The 26,782-nt window shown below is 34.7% G+C and overlaps 1 protein-coding gene across 2 annotated transcripts in view; it reads right to left on the bottom strand.

Annotated features, from left to right (window-relative positions):
* The window catches only part of LOC106666991 (neuroligin-1-like), a 641,234-nt gene that overhangs the window by 112,837 nt on the left and 501,615 nt on the right, over window positions 1–26,782 (bottom strand). For both annotated transcript variants that reach the window (XM_014394572.2, XM_014394573.2), the window contains exons 5-6: window positions 7,044–7,239; window positions 2,202–2,685 (exon numbers count right to left, since the gene is read on the bottom strand). In XM_014394572.2, the coding sequence (XP_014250058.1) occupies window positions 2,202–2,685; window positions 7,044–7,239 (680 nt within the window). The remainder of the gene's footprint in view (window positions 1–2,201; window positions 2,686–7,043; window positions 7,240–26,782) is intronic.

The following is a 26,782-nucleotide window of genomic DNA, read 5'->3' as shown; positions in this document are numbered from 1 at the left end:
AATGTAGGAAACTATAACCTCAACAAAAATTGGAAACACAGGAGGATCAAACACATTTTAGTATGACTGCTTTGCATATTTATTCACTGTGATATTATTTATTAAATTGTTTATTAAGTTGTTTATTAGATTCTTTATTAAATTATTTGTTAAGTTATTTATTAAATTATTTATTGAATTGTTTGTTAGGTTGTTTATTAAATTATTTATTAAATTGTTAATTTTACTGTTTATATAAGTATTTATTTACCAAATTAGTAAATGTCAGACTATGTATTGTACAAGTCTATTCAATGATTTTAACTTATTAGTAATTATTTATTACCTTGCTTATTTATTAACTTATTTATGAAATTAGCTAATATCAAAGAAATGTGTTGTTTATCAAACTTATATATTGTGCATATGTAGTCAATGACTTATGATTTGTAATTTATAATATATGTAATTATTTGTAACTTCCATATTTATGAATGTATTCTCTCTGCAAGTGGTTTTTAGTATAATTTTCACCACTGTTCTAATTTCTCTTGGCCAAATCAACAAATATTGTAAATATACATAAGCCCTGTGCCACAAGGATGTATAATGTCCTAGACATTTCCCCTTGTAGTCACTTTGTACAAAATGTATGTAAAAATAATAGTACATAAAAATCAAACAATCAATCAATCACAATCTTTTTAAAAAGGATCAAATTAGATATTTTTGTCTACAAAACGGTTTCGAGTTGCTCATAAGATCAGGGGCGCCATTGCATAGAGGGTCGACAACACGTGCAGGAAATGTAGAAGGATCATCACACGAGCTTCTGCCCAGTTCATTCACTCATACTCACCCAACCTCAGTTCATTTCTACAATCGGCTGAGTCGTAACTGAGTGCATGTTCATCATAGGTTACTAAACCCATCTTCTAAATTTCGAAGGAGACTACCTTATGTACCGGTTCTGCACAATTGGCCAAGGGTACAGTGACCTGACTAGTTTATAAGCTTTTATATTTAACGGGCTGGTTAGTGAAAAAAAGTGGAAGTGCAACCGACTCACGGGCTTCTGGCCAATCATAAATAATTTCAGCCTTAGTTCTTTATGCTAAAATAATAATTTGGAAATATTTATATCTACCTGGCACATTCCACATAGCTAACAGTATACGGTATCTTGTCTGTAGAGTGCATTTTCATCGCAGGTTACTAAACTGTGTTATATTCTAGATAGCAAATTAAAGTACCTTTTCTGCCACCAACCCCAAACAAATTGGCCAATAGAACGCAGTAACCTGAATAGTTTATACGTTTTTAATTAAGTTAGTTGTTAGATTTAACGTGTTGGTTAATCCTAGAACCAGAATACATTTGGTTGAAGTCTGTCTGAATTTGGGTAGTTAGTTTAAGCTTTTTAATTATTTCCCTGGTGTTGGAAAATGGGCCCCTTCAGGCGTATGTGCTTGAATCCAAGGAAAGACTACCATTTCCCCTATGAATGTTGGCCAAATTTTGATGGCTTTGCATGCTCGCTGGTCCAACAGTTGTTAGAAATTTATTTGGTTCGCAGCTCTACAAACAGATTTTTATGTCAGATTTATCGTTTATCTAACGTGAAGTTAAAATGAATAAGTGGAAGACCATCCTTGTAATTTATCATAAATAGATGTTGCAGATATTTGTGTATTTTTTCTATTACTTGTATCTTCATTTATTTATTGAATAACATATAATTTAATTGTCAACTATTTGTAGTCTAGTTCTCACAGGAAATGTTCACATATAAAGACAGGTCTATCCGAACCAAACTGTAAAATCTATAATTACCATGACTTAAAAAACTCTTGAAAAACCGTTTCAAATAGTTTCATTTTGACATGCATGACATTTCTCTGCCTGCGCGGTAATAAAATAATAAAATATTAGTTGTGACATATCAATTTCAGAGACGTCTTTGAAATAAACTGAACGCTGTTTCCATCCTTATCGGCAAATTGTATTTACCTCAAGTTACAAAGCGTGGGTTAAATGAATATTTGCTCGCTTAGCAAGTTTGCCTTTGCTTGCTTTCATAAACTTTTACTGTTTCCTCAGCACACACGTGTCCAGAGAAGAGCAAACTCTAGAGTTCAACAATTGTTTTATCCGCAAATACGGTTCAGCGACCGTCAAAGTCGGATTTATCTTACAACAGGATACATTAGATAATTCCTTACCTGAGGAAAGTCTCGTTCGCTGGACTGGTGATGGAAATGAACGAAGTACGTGCGACCACCATTGACGGCGTGGAGGTAACCGAGTTTTATGAGAGGAGCCACTGTGTGTCCGTCACTTAGCACTTCCAAAGTCGAATCGCGAAAGTTAAGAGGATTCTGGACGGGTCGGTCCCAGTCCGTGTACTCGTTTTTCAAAGTTGAGAATATTTCGTTGAGGTGGAAGTAGTACGAGTTGCGCACGTACGTCCTGAGGATGCGGTCGCGGCGCGTCTCGTTGAAACCGTATTCGAGATCCTGGGCGCTCAGGTCCAGGTACGACTCGGTCGTCGTCAGGCCAAAAAGTAGATCCCGATCAGAGAATTCGGACAGCTGGTAGCCGGGGCCGTGCCTTTCTTGAGAAGACAGGCCAGTCTCTGGCACCGTGGAGGAAAGCGTGGAAGAAAGAACCGCTCCGTCCACGAAGGGGGCGAATCCTGGGAGAAACCTGAAAAACAACCAACGTTTAGTTTATACGAATTACACATTTTTAGGTTTCAAAAATTTGGCATACACAAATTATTCATTTAGTCTCATGTAATCAATTTAGTAATCTGGCAAACAATTATTGTGAAAAATACGGCAAATAAAATATATAATCAAGTTCATTCTTATTTCTCATCGATAATAGAAAAATAAAAATAAACGGTATAATATTTAATCTGTAAGATTTCTCTGTGTAGGAGGATGAACCTGTAGTTTTGTCGTTATTTGGTACGTCTAACCTTGCAGGTTGTTCTGTCAGAAGATAGAAATTACACATCTTCAATAATGAAGATGGCGAGATGGCGAAACGTCTGACAGACGAAACCTGTGGGGATAGGCTGAAGAAAATGATAGTTAACTATAAAATTACAAATATAATGTTTATTAAGAATTTTAACTAAAATTTATACTCTTCCAAAATTCATTGAAAATGTTTGTTTTATTAGGAATTAATGGCTCTCTTTGATGGCCATTAATATTTTGCCTGAAGGCAGTTATGTTCTGTACAAATATTGGTTCTAATTCAGTTGGTAGGATGAAATGTATACACAAGTAGAGTTCGTAAATATCGTTTTTCTCACACAACGATTTTAAAGAAATAAATTAAAATTTTATCATAATGTTATTAATCCGTAATAACAACGTAATATGCTTATTTCATTTGTGTCATTTATTACACAATCGCTAATTCAATAAACAGAATAGATTTTGAGTTACTTAATATTTGTCCGCTCTCAGTTTGACCTATTTGCGAAATCCACCATTTTTGTAATATGTGGTAAGTATTATTTTTTACACAGCACACGAATTGACGGAGCCGACTTGATCTAGAAAAACAACATGGTAGAATAGGATATGTTCCATTGCGACCGACATAGGTATATATGCACATGTCTGCTTTTTCTTAGCAGATTCAGACATTCTTCTCTTCTACTTTGCCCATATTCTTTAAATGTCAGCAAAGATGGCGGTGGCCAGTGTAGAGACTTATAATTTTACTTCAATCTTGCCTTTTGAAAGAGAGAGATAGACATAGATAGAATGTGTGTGTGTGTGTGTGTGTGTGTGTGTGTGTGTGTGTTTGTGCGCGCGCGAGAGAGAGAGAGAGAGAGAGAGAGAGAGAGAGACAGACAGACAGACAGACAGACAGACAGACAGACAGACAGACAGGCAGATAGACAGACCTTCGCCTTTCTTTTTGAGAGACGGTTTGGTGTGATGTAGGTTTCAGAAAAATATTTTCTTTATCGTGCCAACGTTTCGATCTTTATTGAGATCATCTTCAGGGCTTGGGATTTACGACAATCCTGAACAACAAATTTAACAAAAACATATAGGATGTGGAAAAAAGTGAATTTATACAACGCAAAAAAATATTTTTTATATTCAATCAAAGTATTTGTACTCACTCTAAATATTTGTTTTCTCGTATTTTTGAGATATTTACAATTGTGTTAGATTTCTTAATAACTGGTGATTTTATCAAGTGCATTTTGCCTCTTTTTTTGCTATTTGATCATTCTGGTTGTTTCCTCCTTTGCGTTCATTTCTTAGAACTCAAGAATTTCCTAGGGTCATAATGAAATTTAGGTATTCATAAACTACTTTGGAGCTAAAAGTATACGCATTTAGTGCCTTTACAGCTGCTAGTCTGTCTGAAAGTAACCAACCGCACACATTTTATATTCTTTCTTATCAATTTCTGTGCAAAAAGTTGATGCATGGTCTTCAGATTGAAAGATGATTGGAATTAGTCCAAGTTTTAATTCGGTGGGTCTAATGGTGAAATTCATTATAACCAACTCGTTTATTTTAATTTTCTTCAGAACTGTGTTGGCTTTTCCATAGATCTTGTTTTATTTGTTTGCATTGTAAAAATATGTTGGCACTTTTGAAAGCTATCATTTGTACATGAATGTAGTAAGGGTGGGAGATCGAATGGGGTTTCTATCGCTGTTACGAAGCAAGCACCACGTACTCTTATTTAAAAGACACATCAATCTTTTCAGACTATATTTTGTTTAATTCCTCCTTCTTTAGTGTTTTTTACCAACCATATTAGCTCCAAATATGCGAAACAATATAAAATATTGGTATGTACTACCAGTGTCTAACCCTTGTGTATAACAAATATGGTGGGGGGGTTATTTCCCAGTTTTTGCTGCATAATCTCTAGGCAATGCTTACGTTAGCCTTAATTAAAATATTATGTTGTTTATATGACTTCTCACTTATAACTTTGGTCAAGGGTTAGACCTAGGTGAAATAGTTTCTGTGGATTAATTTATGGCTTCATTGTTTACAGTGTGCTTTTAGGTTTAGCTTTTTTTTAACGGTGTGGGAAATGTTTTCGTAGATTGATATTTAAAACTATTTTATCCCACTGTCTTTCGACAATTTAAGTTTTTAAAAACTAAGAAAAAATACTTGTACTTTCTGTAAATTTTTCTATGGTACTGTTTAAGTTATTATGTGACAACGGCCATTCTTAAAATATTATTTATTACTTGTGTAATTAATGTTTTGACCTTTTGCTCTCCTGAATCTAAAAATCTTTCTGCCTATCAGTTTGTAATAAAATTTTTGTTTGGTATTAAATTTTATTACGTCCCTCTTCCCAGACGGGAAAGTTTTTGATTACAAAGTTAATGCAAGCCCGCACTCGAGAGGCCTAACTTTCCTAATTGCGACATTAATATTTTTTCTTTTGAAATGCTTTTTCGTGAAAACTTTTTTTAAACGCATTAATCATGGTGGAACATTTTCGTCCAACCCTTTTACACTGGAACGCGTCTCAAGATTCTTGCATTCTTCTTAAATTTAAACGCTAAACGACAAGGTTTTAGGTGCATTTATCGTTTATTTGACAATGATTTCACATATTAATTTCCTACTACATCCATTGGACGCATACTGTTTTACCTTTTACTTGGAACTTTTTTTTCTGGACAGGGGCACCCGACAGCTTGGTCATTTCAGCCCCGAAGCACTAGCAATCTACCCCTACACACTTTATACACATTCACACCCATAAATACATTCATTCCTATATACGTTGTTCGCAGCCATAAGGTTTGGTCGATGGAGTACTCGATATTCCTCCATCTACCTGTTTCCTATAATAAACTAATCTAAACTGGGGTCGAGGGGGAAATTATAATAAAATTTCCAGCCCAAGTCATACCTATGACCTGAGAGGCGATGAAGAAGCTACTTCGCCATCAGCCCCTCCCCATTCATACCGATAAATACACTTAATCATACAAGACACAGAATCACAAAGCACATATTTTGAAGGCTATATAAAATAAAAAATCCCAAATCCTCTGAAAAGCGGAACAGGTGACCTTGAAACTTGCTACCGTGTCCGAGAACTCTTCTTAAATCCGGCAGCATGCCTACTCGCTTTCTTTATGGAGCCAAGGCATGACACGCCCCTGTAAAATCTTATTCTGAACATAACCACACATTCATTTTTGACCGTCCTGATATTTAATTGTTTTTACGGAAAAAAAATTTAGACATATTTTTCTACTATTCACATTGCATAAAATATACAAAAAGAACATACGAAAATACTTAATACAGTATTATACTGTCAAACCTCAATGTATCATATTTATACAATAAACCTATTTTTCCATAGCGCTTAAAACATTGGTTTTTTTTTGTATAAAGATCATAATCTTGATGTCATAGACATTTGGCTGCAATTATTATATTACTGAAAGCAATTTGCAATTTCATTTAACTATATTCAAAAATAAAATAAATAACTACGGATTAAAACCTATTTCAAACATCATTTGTATTCTAACTGCTCAATCAAAAATTTACAAAAAATCCATTTTATATATAAAACAGACAACGATTTTTCTTCATCCATCACCCAGCAGTACCTACAAAAATTTTGGTTTTGAAAAAAAGGGTTTTCAACTTAACGCCATCCTCAAATCTCATCTTTCTAAAAATAAGGATTGAGGATACTAAGGGGTTGTTTGTTTATAACATTTGTTTTTGATTAAATTGGAATTCTAAATGAGTCTCCTCTTGTTGCTTTCCCCTTTAAAAATGCAGAGGACACTCGCCCGGATTAACCTAACTTGAGCACGCACTCATTAATAATTCGCAATACACCATACCAATAAATAAATAGTTACATAAATACATGATAAACACGACTAAATCAATTATTGAAAATTAATAAATAAACATTAACCTGCACGATTAAACCGACCTGAGAAAATTATATGATTTGATCACAAATAATTTAACATTACTGTGGTGTCATTTTTAGGCTTGATGGAAAACTTTATGTACCTTGGTGGGTCTAGGCGGACTGCCAGCAGATCTTTGAGCGGCTTGGACCGAAGACAAGGTGCCAGGTCGTCTTCGACGAGGTCGCCGTGGCAGCCGGTCTGTTCTGCCACTCTCCTCTTCACCGCCAGCGGATCTTTCTGCAGCGCCCATGGACTCAAACCGGACCCGCTGAACATAATCACTCGGTGAAGCAACTCTAAAACATTCAACATTCATTCCATTTTTTTATATAATGACATAATAAAAGAAGCACGAAACACTTGAAATAGGTAAAACAACCAACGCAAAAAACGGCCATAATCCACATTTTATATTTATTTTTTCATTATTATCAAAGGAGTTTTTTATAAACAAAATCATGGCTTAGATCATGTTGAACATGCATGACACAGAAATAATGGTAGTAATTACATAATTTACTCATTGTGGAGAGATAGAGAAAAAAAGAAAGTGAGAAAGTAGGAGAGAAAAATAGAGAGATAGAAAGAGAAAAATTGATTGATAAAGGTGAGAGAGAGAGTGAAGGAAAAAGTACAATAAAGAGAGAACGAGAAAGTACGAGAAAGAGAGAGGCAGAAATAGAAATAAATTTATCAACAGATACAGGTAAATAGAAATAAACAGAGAGAGAGAGAGAGAGAGAGAGAGAGAGAGAGAGAGAGAGAGAGAGTGAGGGTGAAATTAAAATAAAGAGATGAAAAGAAAGTAAAATTAGTAGAGGAAGAGACAATACAAGAAAGAGAGAGGCAGAAATAGAGATAAATTTATCAAGAGAGAGAGAGAAAAAGAAAGAAAGAAAGAGAGAGAGAGAAGCAGAGAGAGAGAGAGAGAGAGAGTGAGAGTGTGTGTGAGGGTGAAATTAAAGTCACGAGATGAAAAGAAAGTAATATTAGGAGAGGAAGAGACAATACAAGAAAGAGAGAGGCAGAAATAGAGATAAATTTATCAACAGATACAGATAAATAGAAAAAACAGAGAGAGAGAGAAAGAGAGAGAGAGAGAGAAGCAGAGAGAGAGAGTGAGTGAGGGTGAAATTAAAATAAAGAGATGAAAAGAAATTAAAATAAGGAGAGAAAGAGAAAGTACAAGAAAGAGATAGGCAGAAATAAAGATAAATTTATCAACAGATACAGATAAATATAAATGAATAGAAAGAGACAGAGAGAGCGAGAGAGAAGGAGAGAGAGAAAGAGAGAGAGTGAGAGGCAGAGGGAGTGAGACAGAGAGACAGACAAAGAGAGAGGCAGTGAGGGGGGAGAGATAGAGGAGAGAGAAAGTGAGTGAGGGAGAAAGTAAAATAAAGAGAGGAAGAGAAAGTAAAAAAAGAAAGAAGAGCAAGTATAAGAAAGAGAGGGGTAGAAATAGTGATAAAGGTATCAACAGATACAGATAAATAGAAATAAACAGAGAGACAGAGAAAGAGAGAGAGGGGAGAGAGAGAGGTAGTGAGAGAGAGAGAGAGTGAGGGAGAGGTAATGAGTGAGAGAGTGAGAGAGAGAGTAAGAGAGGAGTAGTGAGAGAGAGAGATAGAGAGAGAGATAGAGAGAGAGATAGAGAGAGAGAGAGAGTGGTGAAGAGAGGTAGTGAGAGAGAGAGAGAGAGAGAGTGAGTGAGGGAGAAAGTAAAATAAAGGGAGGAAGAAAAGTGAATATGTGAAGGAACATAAGAGTAATTTATAAGCAAATGTAAAGAAAATCGCAATAATAAAATATAATAAGTAAGTAAATCTAGAATAGAACTTTGTTAAAGGGTGAGGTTAAAAAAAGGCGTTCGTTCTGTTCTAAACACTAAGAGGATCAATGCTGTTTTGGGGTGGGTAATCCAATAAATGCATGCCTCAGGAGGCACCTGACAAATTTAATATAACTGATTAATAGTCCCTGCTCGATTAAAGCCCCGAGGATTCTTCGGCTGTCGAGGGATTATTGCGGTCGAGGATAAGCCTGCGATCACCCTCTTCTTTTTTTATTTGATCGATATCGTTTCCGCATTAATCCATCATAAAGCGTTAATTGATAAGTTTCTAAGTCGACAAGTTGAAAAGGTACTGATATATATATATATATATATATATATATATATTTATTGTCTGAAAAAATAAGTTAAATTTATTTTTCTGTGGAGTTTAGTGATCGTTAATAGTTAATGATTATTTGAAGATCGTGAGATGCAGACTGGTGTGACGTAGGTTTAGAAAACATTTTATTTATCACGCCAATCTTTCCATCAGTATCGAGATCATCTTCAGGGCTCAAAGTTTTTGTTTTCCGTGTAGATGTGACATTATTGTGTGTCGAGTTGAGAGTGCACTCTCGTGACCATTAAATAATCGAAACAGTTAATGTTTACGCTTGAATTTAAATTTTTATTTTCGTTTTAATTTAAGTTGAGTTTGGTTTGTCTCGTTGCCACGGGGAACGAATTTTTACTCCTCCCATTGCTATGGGAACCAAATGTTATGCTTTCGGTTGCCATGAGCACCAGTGTTTACACGTCGCCGTTCCTACGGTGAATTGTTTTGTATTTTTCATTACCATGGAAACGCCCCTTATTTTTTTTTTTTTGTCAAATCCAGTCAACTGGACCAGTCGCGCCTCAACCGCCTAGAAGACATCATACGCTCTGTTTCTTAAATTTAGATGTTTCAGGCAGTAATTTTATATAAGTTATTTTGTATTGTAAATCGATAGTTCAACGTTCTGTACTGTTCAACAATACGGGCGTTATTATTATTATTCGTCCGCCGCACTACAATCAGTTGTATTCTATGTCTTGATTCACAACGACCGCACGCCTGACATCTTCCCGCACCGCAGCAGAAGTGGACCCGACTTCATAATCTTTCCCGCACAACCGCAACGCCACGTCACATCTATACATCAAGAGTACTCACAAGTGAACTTTTAGTTTAATTTAAATATATATACTTTTTTTTTGTATCTTCATTTTAACTTAATTTTTTCTTTCTTTTCTAAATTCATTGAAGAGCTCTTCCATTATTTCTCTGTTTAATTAATTTTTAATTTAAAACTAATACTATAATTTTATTTGATAGTATTATTATTACAATAAGAAACTAACTTTGTTTACCTTTGCCGTAACTTTTTCTTATAATATATTTGTTATTTCTATTAGATAACATTTTATTTTGCATATTATTGCCTATTTACGCTGTCTAAAGGATTTGTAATATACAGAAGCTCTAGATTTAATCAGGTGAGTGATTTGAGTGGCAAAGCGTCGTAAAATAGATCTGGCAACACATTTGGGAAAAAGGTTACCTCCCACAATCGGACGAGGTCGCTGAATACCCAACAGTTAAATTTATTACACAATTACGTGGACAATATGACCTGACCAAAGATTATTTAAAGCGTTGGAAATCATAAAATCTGAAATATGAAGTAAAATTTATCGAAAACGTTTCAGTAATAATAGACTAAATTTTTATTGTACATTTCAAATTTATTGGTTTTTGCAGGCGTTGGATACTTTTAAATTTCTGCTGTAATAAATATAAAACAGCATATACAACAAATACAGTTTAATAAAATCTATCAAGTTTTATGTGACGACCGCTGAATTTCTAATCTGATTAGAATGGGATTTCGCTCAATGTATCAACAAGAAAAACCTTATTTCGTTAAGATTCGATGTTTCAAAACTATATCGTATCTATCTTCTATCTCAAGGCTTTCTTGATCAAAACGCATATTAACAAAAAGATGGTAGCTATAGCGGAATCTTCTTATTTTTTTTTATTATTGGCAGCATATTTATGCTCGTACATCCTTCGGTGGAGTTATTGTTTTTTATACGAGACGAGTGGACACCTTTATATTATGCCTAGTATAAAGTTGGTTACCTACGACCTAACGTATAACAATGAGGCTACATTTTCGACCTAACATCTAACATTAGCCCTGACCTGTTAGATCGAGCAATGTCAACTAGCCGATTCTTACAAATCTACATCATCATTCTTCTCGATCTAAGGATCTAACAGAGTTGACACAAAGCTCGTCAATACTACTAATATGTTCAATATATATAATATTCGCTATTTTTCGTGGTCCGCTTGACCAATTAATATATATAATATGTTCAATCATTTACACACATCACTTTTTTCTTTCTTTCTTTTTTAATTTGTGCAGTACAGTGTTAAATGTTCTTCTATATATATAAATAAAACGTTATTTCATTCTATAATTTAAATCCAAATTACAAAATAGCTTCCAGAACTAATTTCAATACCAATTTAATTAATTTTAACACGAGGTTCTAAAGGAGTATAATCTAGTATTACTTAGTATTTAGTAGTTAATTCTATTTCTATGTAATTAGCCTTTGGATTTTGCGTTGTTTACAAGCAAACATTTATTATTATTTATAATAAGATTGCTTCCTTTCAATAAATATATTTACTTTGAATAAAACCGGTACAAATAACCAATCGTTCCTCGCCGGACGAGGGTTATTTTGCTGCGTCCATACAAGTAACACACATACACCTATACTGACCCAAGCACACTAACAGTACTCACACGGCGATAAACGTCGTGGTTGCGAGAGCCGAGGAAACCGGAAAATTGGAAAAACGGTCAAAAACGGTGTGGGTCCTGAAGATTGAGGTGGGCGCATAGTCATACCTTACTTAAACTGCTTGACTCGCTGCTTTGTTCGAGGATCTTTTATAGATGCATGACCTCTTCCTCGGCCCGAAAAACTGAAAAACCTTAATAGGCTCTATTATCAGGGCCTGAGAGCGATCTCGGGAGCGTTCAGGACCAGCATCATGGCAAGCCTGTGCTGAGAGTTAGGGGCCTTATCTCCCGAACTGCGGAGAGACAAACTCATATTCGGAAAAACAGCCGCGTTGATGGTTACGTCGTGAATCCTCTGGCTGGGACGATCCTTCAATTCCCGTAAAGGGAAATCTACAACATGTTTGATTACGGACGAGACCCCTCGAGTAAGCCTTAGGGAGGGCTGATCTGGCCTTTGAAAGAGTACTTCGTATGGGCAGACACATTCTCCGATGGACCCTTCGGACAGTACGAGTCCGTGGCTATCTGCCGAACGTGGGTAGGTCGAGTACACCGTCAAACCTCTATAAGGCTAGTTGTTTGAACTTAGGAACAGATACGCCGGTTTTCGTCTAGTTTTTACAGACGGGTCCAAGACTGGCGACGGTGTGGCGTGTACCGTGTATAGCAAGGAAGGTGGCCTACCCATTGTAGCGTATCCACGAATTATGTGCGATTTGGCTCGCTCTGGAAGCGGTAAGGACTTAGGAACGTTAGCTTTCCTCCTTTGTTCTGACTTTCTGAGCTCTATTTGGACTTTACGTGATAGGTTCTCTGTGGGCCCTCTCTTCGTGCTCTTTTTAGAAATAAATACCAAACTGGAGCGCCTCGGAAAAAACAGTGGTTGTTGTGTGGATTCCTAGACACATCGGTTTGGAGTGTAAGGAATGTTTCATTCTCCCGATCGGACAATCACGATCAGGCCGTCTGGCGCTAAGCCAGCCGAAAAACGTAAATAAGGGAGAGATGGCATCATAAGTGGGCAGGATCGTCCGAGAGGTTCTTGCGTGTTAAGCGTACGAGTTACATACAGATGGCCCTCTGATGGCCTGAACCAGAACCATGAATAATCATTGTCAGATTAAGAATAGTCATACGCAGTTAACCCATGTGCACTTGCTCGTGGGCTAACCACCGCGCAGGTACCTCCCATGCCGAGAAAGGTTGCTCGATAAGGCCCTAATAATTTTAGAGTGTCTTGTCTTGATATTATAAGGTGGAAGTGGGCATGCCGCCAGATTTAAAAGAGGTTCTCGGACATAGCAGCGAGGTTCAGAGTCCCCTGTTCCGTTTTTTTCGGGGAATTGGAAATTTTTTATTGTATGTAGCCTTAAGAATAAGATTTTTTTTTTATTGTGTGTTTTGAACGGGTGATCGTGAAAGGGGTTGATCGTGAAATAGTTCCTCCATCGCCCCTCTAACTGTGTACGCGACAGGCATGTAGGCGGAAGGCGGAATATTTATAAAAGGACCCCGTCGACCCCAAATAGTTTAGATTGTTAGTGTGTGCAGGTCGAAAGAGGAATATTGAGTACTCCATCTACTAAGCGAAATGAAAATGTACATGCGTATGAATGTATTTATTTGTGTGAATGGGTATTGAATGTGTGTTGTTATATTTCACATGCGCTCGGGGCTACCATCAAATGCCCTTGTAATTAAAAAAATAATAAAAATAAAAAATAAAATAACCAGTCGGGATGGTTAGCACTAACAGGATTTTTTTATCAAATTTAAAAGTTAGGAATCAATCCATAATTAACGCAAAGTTCGTACATAATATTTCTCAGAGAGAACTTGAGTATCTGGACAAATTCAATATTGGAGCTTTTTCCCGATCGTGGCAGAAAGAGTGCCAATTTCGCACGTTTTTCGCTTAGAAATTTAATGTCACCGGTTTCTATAAAAGCCGAATAGAGCGGTATTCGCTACATCATAATTCATCTGTTTAGGAACATAGTGGAACGCTTTAATTACATTGCGAGTCATTCGCTTCTTTGAAGTTAGTAAGCCGTATTCGATCAATAGTGATGTGCTGACGTTCTTCCGCCTTCTGCATATTGCCGAATCTCAACTTTTATGGCTTTTTACGTTCGAGTCAATTTGGAATATTCATAAATATATTTGTAAAAAAAATATTTAGAAACATTTAGTCCGAACATCATTTTAAAATTTGTTTTTATCATCGCAATTTCAAAATAATGAACAAATAAATTTACATAGCAAAGTTTGGAAAAATCTTTATTTAGTTGTCATTGTTAGTTACAAAAATTTACTTATCGATTGTAGTAAAAACGAATTAGATAACTTTGACAATCAATACTTTGTTACATTCAGTAAGTCAGAATTTATCAGTTAGTCGGAATGAACCAAAACGTGTGTACAATAAATTCGCATATTTTTCTGATCTTATACGTTGAAAAGAAATTCAGCTTGGCCAAAGGACACCATTATATGCAAAGTTATTTAGTGAGCTACATATCATAGTGTGTATAAAAATTATTTAAATCAATAATACCCCTATTTAGAGCAATAACTAAGCTTATATTTTAACATAATATATAATGAAAATTTATGCTGAACCGGAAAAAAATCACTCCTAGGGTTCGTTTTCAATCGCGGGTTTGTTGAATTACTCAAAGCGTTTCGGCATTGCGCCATCTTCAGTGAACAACTGTCAGTTATTTTGTCCGAGGAGTGCTTAGGTCGTAGGGTCAGTTGGCTTTCGCAATAGCATTTATGAAGATGGTCGTGACCCTGGTGTTGTGATAACGGTAATCATGAGTGTGTATAATTTTTTATTTTTTTCTTGTGTTGGTTTCGATGTTATTTTCTTATGAGCGTTTGCGTTTTTTCGTATGTAATATTTTTAGTTTAGTAAAAGTAGTGTGCGAATGTGAGTTTGTAAATTTATAAATTAAGTGTTTTTTTTTTTTTTTAATGTATTTAAGTTCTCCGGTATTTTAAGTTTTCGTCCTTCTGTGAGAAATGTTTTTCGCCGGTTTCTTAGTAAATTCAAATTGGCAGTGAGTTCAATTTATTTTTTTTTTTAATCGACTATATTCCTAGAAATAAAATAGTGGATAATTTGTTCTTTCAATAAGCTCGAGAATATCTAGCATCTAGAATACTTATCAAGAAGATAAAATTTTCCATCTTTTAACAGTTGACAAATTCTGGAGGAACATGAGGAAGAACGGAAAGCTGATCCTGCATGAAAATTCAATCTAGCAATCCACAAAACACCTATAACTTAAATACCATAAAAAAGATTTTTAGCAAAGGTGTTCTGACGAAAACCTAATTCCTATGAACAATGGATACATCGCTGGCCGAAAAACGATTTTTTTTAAAGAACCCTTTGGTAGTTATCACTGGGTGGGGTGAAGTTGTCACACAGTTACACAGCTTTGATTAATAAAAAAGTAGATCTCTATTTCTATTCCGTCATGTTTACGCATAGCGAATCATTTCTAGTCGGACCAAAGAATATTTCATTATAGAGACTAAAGCTAAACCAAATATAAGTCTCATTGTCGTCAGATTATAACCTGTTTTCATATATAGCCAACTTTATTAAGGTGAAAAAGGTTAGTTGGTTAAGTAGCCAGTGGTATCGTGAGATAGAGCACTTAACTGAAATATGGTTTATGACAATGGATGCGAACTATTAGTTTTATAAATTGGAAAAAGCAAAATAAAATACATTAGAAATCCACAATTTAAAAAGATTATTATATCGAAAATTAGTTAGGCCTGAGGTTTATTTAGCTGATGGTTGAAACAAATTAAAAAACATTCAAAATGATGGAGCATAAAACATTTCAACTTACCATCTTTCTTCCCAAATTACATGCTAACGCTAGAATCCTGTTTGCCTCCTCTATTCTCGTATACCTGTTCCCTCCACCGAAAATATATGTTAAAGATACTGAGCCTGATCGACTGCCTAAAATAATCGCTCCATAGATAATTAGACAGAATATCTCCTGGTATAATCAATGGGCTTCTCTAGCCCAGAAATTCTCATGCTCCTGGCAAAACTCCGGTGTTCGGGAGAATCTCTCTGACCTTTTAGTGCTTCCTTACAAAATAATCGAAGTTCAACGAGAAGAAGCTGTGAATAAGGCGAAAAGCACAGAAAGGTTCTATTTGTTTAAGGAACTTTTCAATGAACACCTACTGTCAAATAAACCGAGCCTTTCCCAGGACCTTAATATTAGAGATTCTTGTTGGCTATTCAAACTAAGAGATTTGTTATATTTAAAATTCAAACTCTGGGTTTTGAATGATCCTTAAGATGAAACTTGTCCACTTTGTAACAGCCACGCCAGGGAAGATTCATATCACTTTTTGGGAGACTGCTCTCTTCTCTCAGAATTGCGAGTATCTTACTTGGGTAAGACAGTCATCTCCAGAGTTGAAATACTGGAATATCTTTCTAACCAAGTATCCTCTTTACCGCTAATTTTCTTTGCTCGGCACGCCTGGAGAGTGAGATACGATATACGTGCAATAATTGTCGTCCCTGTACATATACTTTTACTTTTATTGCTTTGTTTTTTGGTACTCTATCAGTTCTCAAAAGGTAATTTGTTCTTATTTAATTCTTTTTGTTTTCTTCTTTTTTCTCATATTTCCATCTATTATGATTCATACACCTGCTATATGTAATTTTCTCTTCGAATTTTTTTTGTTTTAATATTTCTGTATTTGTAAGCTTTTAAGCAGTAAACTCAGCAGACGGCTATTAGCCATGCTTATTATACTTTGTATCAGTATTTCTTTTTTCTTTTCTTTTTTTTTTTTTGTATCAATTCTAATAAAGTATTGTGTATTGTATTGATGGAGCATAATACAAAGGGTTTCAACTTCCTCGTGTAGTTTTCACAAAAATTACTTAATTGATTAAAAAAAAGTAAACAAGTTTTTTAACGTAAGCTCTTCATGCAAACCTTGCAATAATAATTATTATTATTCCTGTAAAAAGGGCTGTACGGAATTACTTTGTTTAAATTTCATGGCCACAGAGATTCAAACCCGAGACCATTCCAGTAATTGGTCCTATGCTTACACTTTTTCTAATTAGAAAGATAGCTGTGATAACCAAATAAGAAATTTTGTTTTTTATATGAAAATACTGTGTATTATTTTTGGTAATATTGTTTCTTAATTAATATTAAAAACCTTATTTATCAATTCAATAATTTTCGTGGTCCGCTTGACGAATTAATATCATTCAATTAATTAAGGTTTTTAGTTGAGATAAAAAAGTCAGTGTCACGAGCGGGATTCGAACCCAGGACCATCGGCTTGATACGCCGCTGCTCTACCACTTGACTTCGTTCCGCTCGGGCTCTAATTTCCCATCTCAACCCCACTTATTTATAAGGTGATATGTTAAATATAAATAAATTTTATTACAGCGAGTCAATACATAGAGTAACTGAGGAAAATTACTGATCTATACCAGTGTCCTGATTTAGTCGAACAGGTGTCCGCTTCTCGACGGAAAATCTAATAAGAGAGAAGTCACAAAATGCCACGAAGTGGTGAATTTGTTTCCGCGTGTTTTTGGTTAGCAGGCACGTAGATCTGTGTCACGTCTGTGGCTATAATTTTCTCACATCGGACGCCCCGTCGCATCCTTCCTAAAATCTCACAAACTTTTCCCGTTTCTGGCTTCACGAAACTCATTTCTTCCACTTTGAAACAAAACAGATCTTGTAGAAATATGGAAAAAGCGCTCTTCAAATATTTGATTAGAGATATATTCGTTTTGTCTCTTTAATTGAAAGGTGAATTACTTTGGTCATTGTTCGAGAAAATAGAGAACATGAACCAAATAAAATGGCACTGCTCCAATGCTACTTTCTTAGCTTCCATAATGCGACTCTCTCAGAAATAATAATGCTCCCGTAGCAATTTCCTCCGGCTAAGAGCAGTTGGCACATCCCAATGGGATTCCCTTCTCTAGCGGATGTAATTGATCTAAATGAAAGTGTACACCGGCTTTTAATAAATTTCCACGGAACCGTGATAATGAAGGCGTGGAAAATGTTATTAAAACAACTTTTTGGTAAAGGTTAACTTTTCGCCACATACGTGCAAAAATTAGAAAGCCATAAAGATATTAATTTACGTTTCATTCCCTTTTTATCTTGGTCAAAGCTAATTTTTCGGCTTTAATTAACCCAAATTTACCCCTTTACTTTCGTTTTTTTTTTAAAAGTAATTTACCTCGGTTGTTTTCAATAAGTAATTTTGTTGAAGACAACCTACATCGTGTAATTTAATATAATTATAAGAAAAACATGGAATAACGAACATAAATTAAATTCAAATTACTACAATATTTGAAAATATTTGGTTTAAAAATGAAAAAGACTCACATGGAAATTATTTACAAATATTAGAGAATAATGTGTGGTGATTAGTGACCGTTAATCGATAATTATTCAGAAATCGTGAGATGCGATCTGATGTGATGTAGGTTTCAGAAAAACATTTTCTTCATCGTGCCAACGTTTCGATCTTAATTGAGATCATCTTCAGGGCCTGGGATTTACAAACATTGTTTACATTTAACAAATACATTTAGGATGTGGAAAATTGAATTTATTATAAATTAAATTATAATAAATTAAAATTTAAATCCTTAAATATAAATTCACTTTTCCACATGTATTTGTTAAATATAAACAATGTTTGTAAATTCCAGGCCCTGAAGATGATCTCAATAAAGATCGAAACGTTGGCACGATGAAGAAAATGTTTTTCTGAAACCTACATCACATCAGGTCGCATCTCACGATTTCTGAATAATTAGAGAATAATATTTTCTAAAATAGATCTGAGACTATATTCGGATTCGCATCTTTAATTCTTCCCGTCTAACAAGACTTGAAATCTCCGATTTTTTTGAAACTGAATTAGGTGATTTTAGGTCAAAAAATATTAGACATTTTTACCAATGGGCCCTAGGAGCCAAGTATAAAATTCCCTTTTGAGAAATTTAAATATTTTTGTTAAATATGTTTTTTGTTGTCTTTGTCGTGAATGGATTTCATTTTATACCACTCGATTGTTTATTTTACGTTGGATATGACAATAATAAGTAAGGTCGTGATAAAAAAAGATTGTAAATTTTTTTATATATGTCCATGAAAACTCATCATCGTTATAAAGCTAAATTTAATTTTTCTGTTAGGTTATTTGAACATCGTTTAAATTTCGTGTCAGAGTAAATACCAACCCAAGCAAAACTTCTATCTACTTATTTTATTTTATCTTTAATATTATTTATTTACGAAAAACAAATTCCTGCCATTACCTGCAGTTTTAATGATTTTAAACTCCTGTCAAGTTTCCCTGTATCGGTAGATTTGTTTGAAAGTTATCACAATTCCTATTTTTTGTGGTCCGCTTGACGAATTAATATAATTCAATTAATTAAGGTTTTAAGTTGATATAAAAAAAGCCAGTGTCACAAGCGGGATTCGAACCCACGACCTTCGGCTTGATATACCGCTAATCTACCACCTGAGCTATCGTGACTTCGATCTCCTCGGGCACTAACTTCCCATCTCAACCGCAACTGTTTGAATTTGCCCTCCTTTTTGCCATTTTTCAAATGTGTAATTTATTTGATTATCTGCGACAAATAAAATGGCTACGGAACGCTTATCACTACTTTTTTATCTCAACTTTTTTTTTTTAATTAAATTTATTTATTAAAACTGGTCTTATTAGACCAACCATTAATTTTACAATAATATTATAGAATAAATAAATGTTTACATTCTTATAAACCCATTGGTACAATAAGATTTACATCTCAACTTATAACCTTAATTAATTGAGTTATCACAATTTTTTACAAACGAATCGGAGACTGAAAAGTAAACAATACTTTTTTTAAACAAAATGTATTCGGTTTTTCTCACAAAAAAGGCGTGAGGATCCTTCTTTAAAAATAATTCACCTCTCGTCATCTTGTGATGAGTTCGTATGAATTATTCACAAAATACATATTCATTTATTTTTGTTCCCGTTCATTCGAATTTTCAATGTTTCCTTCTCGGCAACTTCATTTGTAAATCCTGCGGTTTTTGCTGTGTTATAAACTGGCGAACATGCTAGACCTCAACTAATGAAGGCGTCAAGCACATACTCATCTTATAACAAACTCATTAGCGAGAAAAGGCGTAATCAAATAGGATCAGAACTGACCATCATATCTATTATTCTATCATTAGCCTTCAAATCAGTGGACTAATTGACTTAAACATTGAAATATTTTATTCTAATGTCATTCTCTCGAATTTGTAAAATTAAAACATCGAGTTGTAAAAAAATAAATACCACAAACATACCTGTAGGATTATTTTAACGAGCTAATAAAGACAGGTATTTATGACTGTTATTCCTTCATTAAACCAAAATTATGCTTATTTTCAAATTTTTAACTTGGATTGGTTGTTTTTATTGTCTTCATTTGGACTACTTTCGATGACTGTTACCAAGGTAATAGAAAATTCAAAATTTATTTTCAATCAAAATTGATCGCAAAAGAGTACAAGTAATTATTCAGAAATCGTGAGATGCAGTCTGGTGTGATGTAGGTTTCAGAAAAACATTTGCTTTTGTCGTGCCAAAATTTCGATCTTTATTGAGATCAACTTCAGGGCCTGGGATTTACAAAAAAAGAAAAGAGTACAAGTATTTTTTATTATTCTGTTTATTACTAGCAATACTATTTATATTTGTCAAATTTTCGACTAAAAGATTTAAATAGAACTATAAAATAATCTGTAATAAATCATATTCATATCATATTATATACTTTATTACTGTGTAAAACAGGTGAAAGAGTTTATCTAAACATTCCAAATTTATAATAAAAGGGTGTGTCAATCTAGCAAAAGATTTGGTTTTTCAACACATTTATTCTGTGATGTTTTTAATTAAACATTTATCAGGCAAACTAGTTATAGTTAGAAATGTTTTTGATATCTTAATGTCAACTTCCAAGTTAACATTATTATTAGTAATCGTGAAAGTTTGATGGAATTCTAATCTAAAATTTAATATTTAAATAAAAATACTTTTACAAATTTTTATACATTTTTGAAATAAACGTTTACAATGAATTGTAAGTTACGTAATGTTACACATTTTACATTATTTTTCTTTTTGTTTATTATTATTAGATTGTTTATTATTTTATTCGTTCAAATATGAGATAATTAACCGAAAGGATGGATCGTGTATTTCCGACATTCCAGTGCTCTTGTGAGATATTCTACGAGAGCCTCCAATTAGACCATTGTTAAGGAGGTGGGTTATTTCTTCTTTGTTCAAGTGCGGTTGGCCAAAGCATGCTTTACGCAACTCCCGCAGAACAAGGCAAACCCTCAAAGGTTGCTGGGCATCTTCTGGTACAGTGAGGTTATATAGAGCGTAATTAAACATTGTGGTTCTACTATATGAACTGAGACTGAAGAATGTTTTATGAAACCTCAATACATGCATCTGTTTAATAGAATATCAACTAAATGAAATGTAGTTTTGGTGACACTAAAGTTTTTGGAAAATACTAAAATCATTCTCCTAAACAACGAAAAGGATGATCTTCATCACCAAAATTTTCAATGGAAACTTACGGACCACACACATGGTACAAATGGTTAAAAAGCCTATCTGTACAGCTGATTGATGAATAGGCACTACTTAACGTATGAGGAAAGGAAAGACGGACAAAGTGTAAGTTCGATCCTCACATGCTCCTGATTAGATGTATTCTGGGTAAGTGGTAAAGTTGCTTAAAACACAATACTTTTAATTCATCTATTTCGTTAAAATGATCAAGTAGACCACCCTTCTGCTGAGGCAGCAATAATAGATTGAAACAGCATTTTTTAAGGTTCTAATGGACACTATCTTTCCTATACGAACGTTAGAGACACACTTCTCTCTTGTGCTCTTAAACCTATTGAATGAGTTTCTCATTGCAAAGTTAAAAGTTGAAAAAACATGCTTAAAGACCAAGAAAAGAAGTAAAATGTCGTTGAAGGACTGTGTGATGAACTCAGCTGTTTGTCTATCATTGTTTTTATGAATTCACTAATTTCGTGGTCCGCTTGACCAATTAATATTAAACAATTAATTAAGGTTTTCAGTTGAGATAAAAAAGTCAGTGGCACGAGCGGGATTCGAACCCACGATCTTCGGTTTGATACGCCGCTGCTCTACCACTTGAGCTATCGTGACCTCGATCCACTCGGACACCAACTTGCCATCTCAACCACACCTTTTGAATTTTCCCTCCTTTTTGCCATTTTTCAAATGTCGTGTAATCAAATTGGATTCTCGACGACAAAGGAAATAGCCACGGAGAGCTTCACTGAAGTACACTTCATTTCAATTCATTAAATTCACTACTTTCGTGGTCCTCTTGACCAATTAATATATTACAATTAATTAATGTTTTTAATGAGATAAAAAAGTCAATGGCACCAACGGAATTCGAACCCACGAGAGAGAGAATCCAATCCGATTACACGACATTTGAAAAATGGCAAAAAGGAGGGAAAATTCAAAAGGTGCGGATGAGATGGGAAGTTAGTGTCCGAGTAGATCGAGGTCACGATAGCTCAAGTGGTAGAGCAGCGGTGTATCAAGCCGAAGATCGTGGGTTCGAATCCGGCTCGTGCCATTGACTTTTTTATCTCAGTTAAAAATATTAATTAGTTGTTTTTATGGTTCATAGAGTTTATTGGTCTGCGAGTCTCTGAATTAATGCTGCTCACTTTAACAATCAGCATCAATTTAATGAAAACGGTATTTCAGTATTGTTTTTGCTGTTTTGTTACTTTATTTTTGATAGAAATAATTGAATATTTATACCGCACTTATGAAAGATAAAATTGATAACAAATTAACTATTCTTTTTATGTAAGGTTTTGGTAGAGATAAAAAAAGTCTCTGTCACGAGCGGGATTCGAACCCACGACCTTCGGTTAGATACGCCGTTGCTCTACCACTTGAGCTATCGTGACTACGATCCTATCGGACACCAACTCTCCATCTCAACATACAACCGTTTGAATTTTCCCTTTTTTTCCCATTTTCAAATGTCGTGTAATCAGGATTCGATCTCAACCAAAACCTTAAAAAAAGATTAATTAATTGAAAACAGTAATTTGGTCAATTGACCACTAAAGCATAAATGGATTGATAACAAAGCTCAATTATATTCTATGTAAAAAGTCTTCATTTTTGATTGATTATTTAGCATGTGTATCGTTTTCATATGCCAGCCCGTGATACGATTTTAATGTTTCTTAACTTTTAATCGTTGTTGATTCTCCCATAAAGAGACGTGTTATCGGCCGGCCCCTTTGCCTAACCCTCTTCACTCCTAATTAATCGGATTACACGCATCAATGACCCACAAAATAATTTTACTCCGTAGCCCATTTCCAAAGCTAATTAGGTTTACGCCACTTGAAGGATCACGAGGGGGCATAAAGAGGATCGCCCTGGGGGTTTGGCTGTATACAATTAAGTATGAAACGCACGATTGCTGCCAGATTATGGCCAGATCACTCCATTTCCACACCTGCTCGCTTTGAAGTGTGAACACGAGGTGAGGGTCGGTTGAGCAGGCGGTCAGCAAGGCGTTCTTCCCTGTATAATCTATTTAAAAAATGTCTGATGAAAATAACTTGCTATTTGTGACATACTTCTCAGAATTAAACCCACTTTCCCTGAAAGAATACCAACTTTTCAAAAAAATATTTTATATTTTTAATTTTAAATAAATAGCAATGTATAAAGGGCAAATATAAACAACCATCCGATTCTTCATTCTTATTATTTATTTACATCTTTAATAATTTGGCATGTATAGTTAAGCATAAAAACATTTGAGTTTATATCTCAACAATAAATTACATAATACTATTCACGGAAAGAGCGATTTTAATTTCAGCCATGAAATTTGCTAACTTGTATTTTAAGAGAAATTATATCTTTCAATTAATTAAAGTTTTTAGTTGAGATAAAAAAGTCAGTGTCACGAGCGGGATTCGAACCCACGAACTTCGGCTAAATACGCCGCTGCTCTACCACTTGAGCTATCCTGACTTCGATCCTCTCAGACACAAACCTCCCATCCCGACCCCACCTTTTGAATTGTCTCTCCTTTTTTGCCATCTTTCAAATGTCAAAGGTGGGGTTGAGATGGGAAGTCCGAGTGGATTGCAGTCACGTTAGCTCAAGTGGTAGAATATCGGCGTATCTAGCCGAAGGTCGTGGGTTCGAATCCCGATCGTGACACTGACTTTTTTACCTCAATTAAAAACCTTAATTAATTGAAAAATGTTAATTCGTCAAGCGGAACTCGAAAACTAGATAATTTAGGAAGAATTTGTAACGTTGATTAATAAATATATTGATCAATTAACTATAATTGTATTATTGTATAACGATCAAAGTTATTATTAAGTAAGCTATTAAAAAAAAGATAATACTCTATTTCTAGTACATAAATTTGGATAAATCAATAATGGGTAAGGTCTGGGCATTCTTCGAAAAGCTATATTTGATGATACTTTTGAAAAAATAATGTATGTTTTTTTTTTTTTCAATGCTTGGATTTTATTTTTCTTACACCAATAAGTCTAAAAAAAGATTTCGCTTTATTTTAAAATAATCATTTTGAGGTTCTCTCCGACCATATAGCGGTGGTCCGAACCAGACGAGCATAAAACCACCGCGCGTTTTTCCCTTTCTTTCCAATTACTTAAGGTATTCGTTTTGTTATTTTGGATTTTTCTGGCTATTTCCTTGCTACATCCGCGTTATGGGTAACCCTATCATCGTAAATCCGCTTTTTTCTCAAAGCCATTAATATATACAGCTAGTAATAGTATCGATTACTACGAATGTTTCTAAAATTATTATCAGATACAAGTTTTGTACAATGATAAATTTAGTTAAATTATTAATAATATTTGTATAATTATCTATATTACCAGTTAGTTAAATAATGAAAGTAGATAAATCTTGAAATTGTGAATAGTATAGAATCATTTCAACATACCTTCAATGATCTTCGTATGCTGATTTAAGGTTTGCCAACTTCGTTTTGTTTTTAAAAGTAAGTTTTAACGTGTATCAGTTTCAGTGCTAGATACAAAAAACAAAATTACGCAATTTTTCGACTTCGAGCATGTTATCGGTATATTTGAATTCTAAGGTTTACCTACCTGCCAAAAAAAAGCAGCATAACTATACTCACCGGAATGTTCGCTAAATTTGGAGATGGAAAAATTACTGAAGTGGAAAAAGAATAAGGTTTTTTTTTTCAAATTTATCGTTAATGAACTTGAATTTGAACAAAATCGTGTACATTCTCAATATATAAATAAGGGCAACAATTATGTTTTATTTTCGTGTCACCATATAAAAGGTGACATTCTGACAAAAATTGAGAAAATCCGCGCCATCATATTACGTGACGAAAAAACATTATCATTGCTCCCCTCGGAAGGCAAGTTTTCGAATTGTAGCTTGTTAACTATAAATTAACATTTTAACAAAATCAGCTGGCACATTTATTAATTAACCGGTTTCCTCGTCCGTATGGATTACAAACGCATTAAACTTAATAACTGAGCCTGTCCCTTTTGATGCAAATAAAAAGCTAATATTAATGTAGAAGCACGAAGATCTAACAAAATCGGTTACACTTTAATTCTCACGTTCGTTACTGCCGTCGCTCTGGAAGGACGCAGCTATTCTAGAAAATCCTCTAAGCTTGTTGTTGGATGATTGAGTTATTTTTAGAATGGAATCGATGTCACCGCTAGGTCAACCTAATTATGAAGTTCATTTTTTTCTTCAAACTTTTAGGGGGGAAAAGTGTAAACAATTTTTTTCTGTATCTCGAAAGTGTCGTTAGAAGTCAGTGCCGTAATCAACGTGTTATGTGTGTGTATCGGTGAATTGTACGAATTCTAAAAACATATCCATGATTCAATGCGAGTTTGGTTAGGCACTTCTCGAAGGAAGAAAAATGACATGTACAATTAATTTCTTCACAGTAAGGGGCTTGAATATATTAAAAACCCGCATGACGGTTCGGCCGTGCAGGTTTAACCTATCGAAACGCCGTATTTTCAATTCCTTACGTTTTCAGAAAGTTATTTTGGGTTCGTGTGGATGGAAATGTACGAAAATTGAATCTAATTTTATATCAATCATACAGGTACGAACCGTGTTGTTGCAATTAAATTAAGATGCATTTTATACAGGGACTATTACTATCCTCATCGTTTCTTTTGTTAATAAAATAGAGATAAAGAATTAATTAACCAGAGCTCAGAGCCATGATGTCTTAGCCTTCGAGACCGGGAAGAAAAAGTTTTTTTATATCTCAGTCTGCCATTTGTCAGTTTCTTTTCTGACTCCATTGTTTTTGCTGACAAAGCCAGCGCCAATGGTAGGCGACTAACTTCATTGTCTCGGCGAATCCAATTCCAAGTCTCTTTCATCTCTTGGCTGGAGTTAAACGAAAACGGAATTTCGGAGGATCGCTTCGTTAAATTAAAGTGCATAAACACCCGTGTCGGCTGATCGACTGGACCGAGAGGAGCTGGACTCACCCGACCAAAATTGAGTTGGGAAAACAATGGGGGGGGGTATGAAAAATTTCCTACGACACGTTTTCCATCAAACGAACGATCCGACACTTTGACACTGTCAGGGCGTAATTGTTTTCACGGCGGAGCCCTCCGAAATACTTACAACCCATTGGCTTTCATGCCACCGCCGCCCTCCGTGATTAATTCGACCTTTTTCTACCAGTTTATTGTTCTCCAGAAATTTTCATATTTGGAAATGGATATCCACCTTTTCAGTCGGGAAAACACAAAACGTTGTTTGTAAAAATTTCGGTATGGTTCATATGTCACGCGGGTGAGTGTGGGGGTAGGGAATGTTGGGCGAAAAAATAAAAAAGAGAGAAATATCACGTCCATGATAACCACTTCAATAGTTTTTCTATATTTGTCCGTAAAGTAACTGTCGACCATTATTTTTTCTTCACTACTCTCATCGTTGACTAAAGAATTTGTCAAGGTG

This window comes from Cimex lectularius, unplaced genomic scaffold (assembly GCF_000648675.2).
Source record: "Cimex lectularius strain Harlan isolate CLEC.00 unplaced genomic scaffold, Clec_2.1 scaffold142, whole genome shotgun sequence".
NCBI lineage: Eukaryota > Metazoa > Arthropoda > Insecta > Hemiptera > Cimicidae > Cimex > Cimex lectularius.
This window is presented reverse-complemented; position numbering and strand designations above follow the sequence as displayed.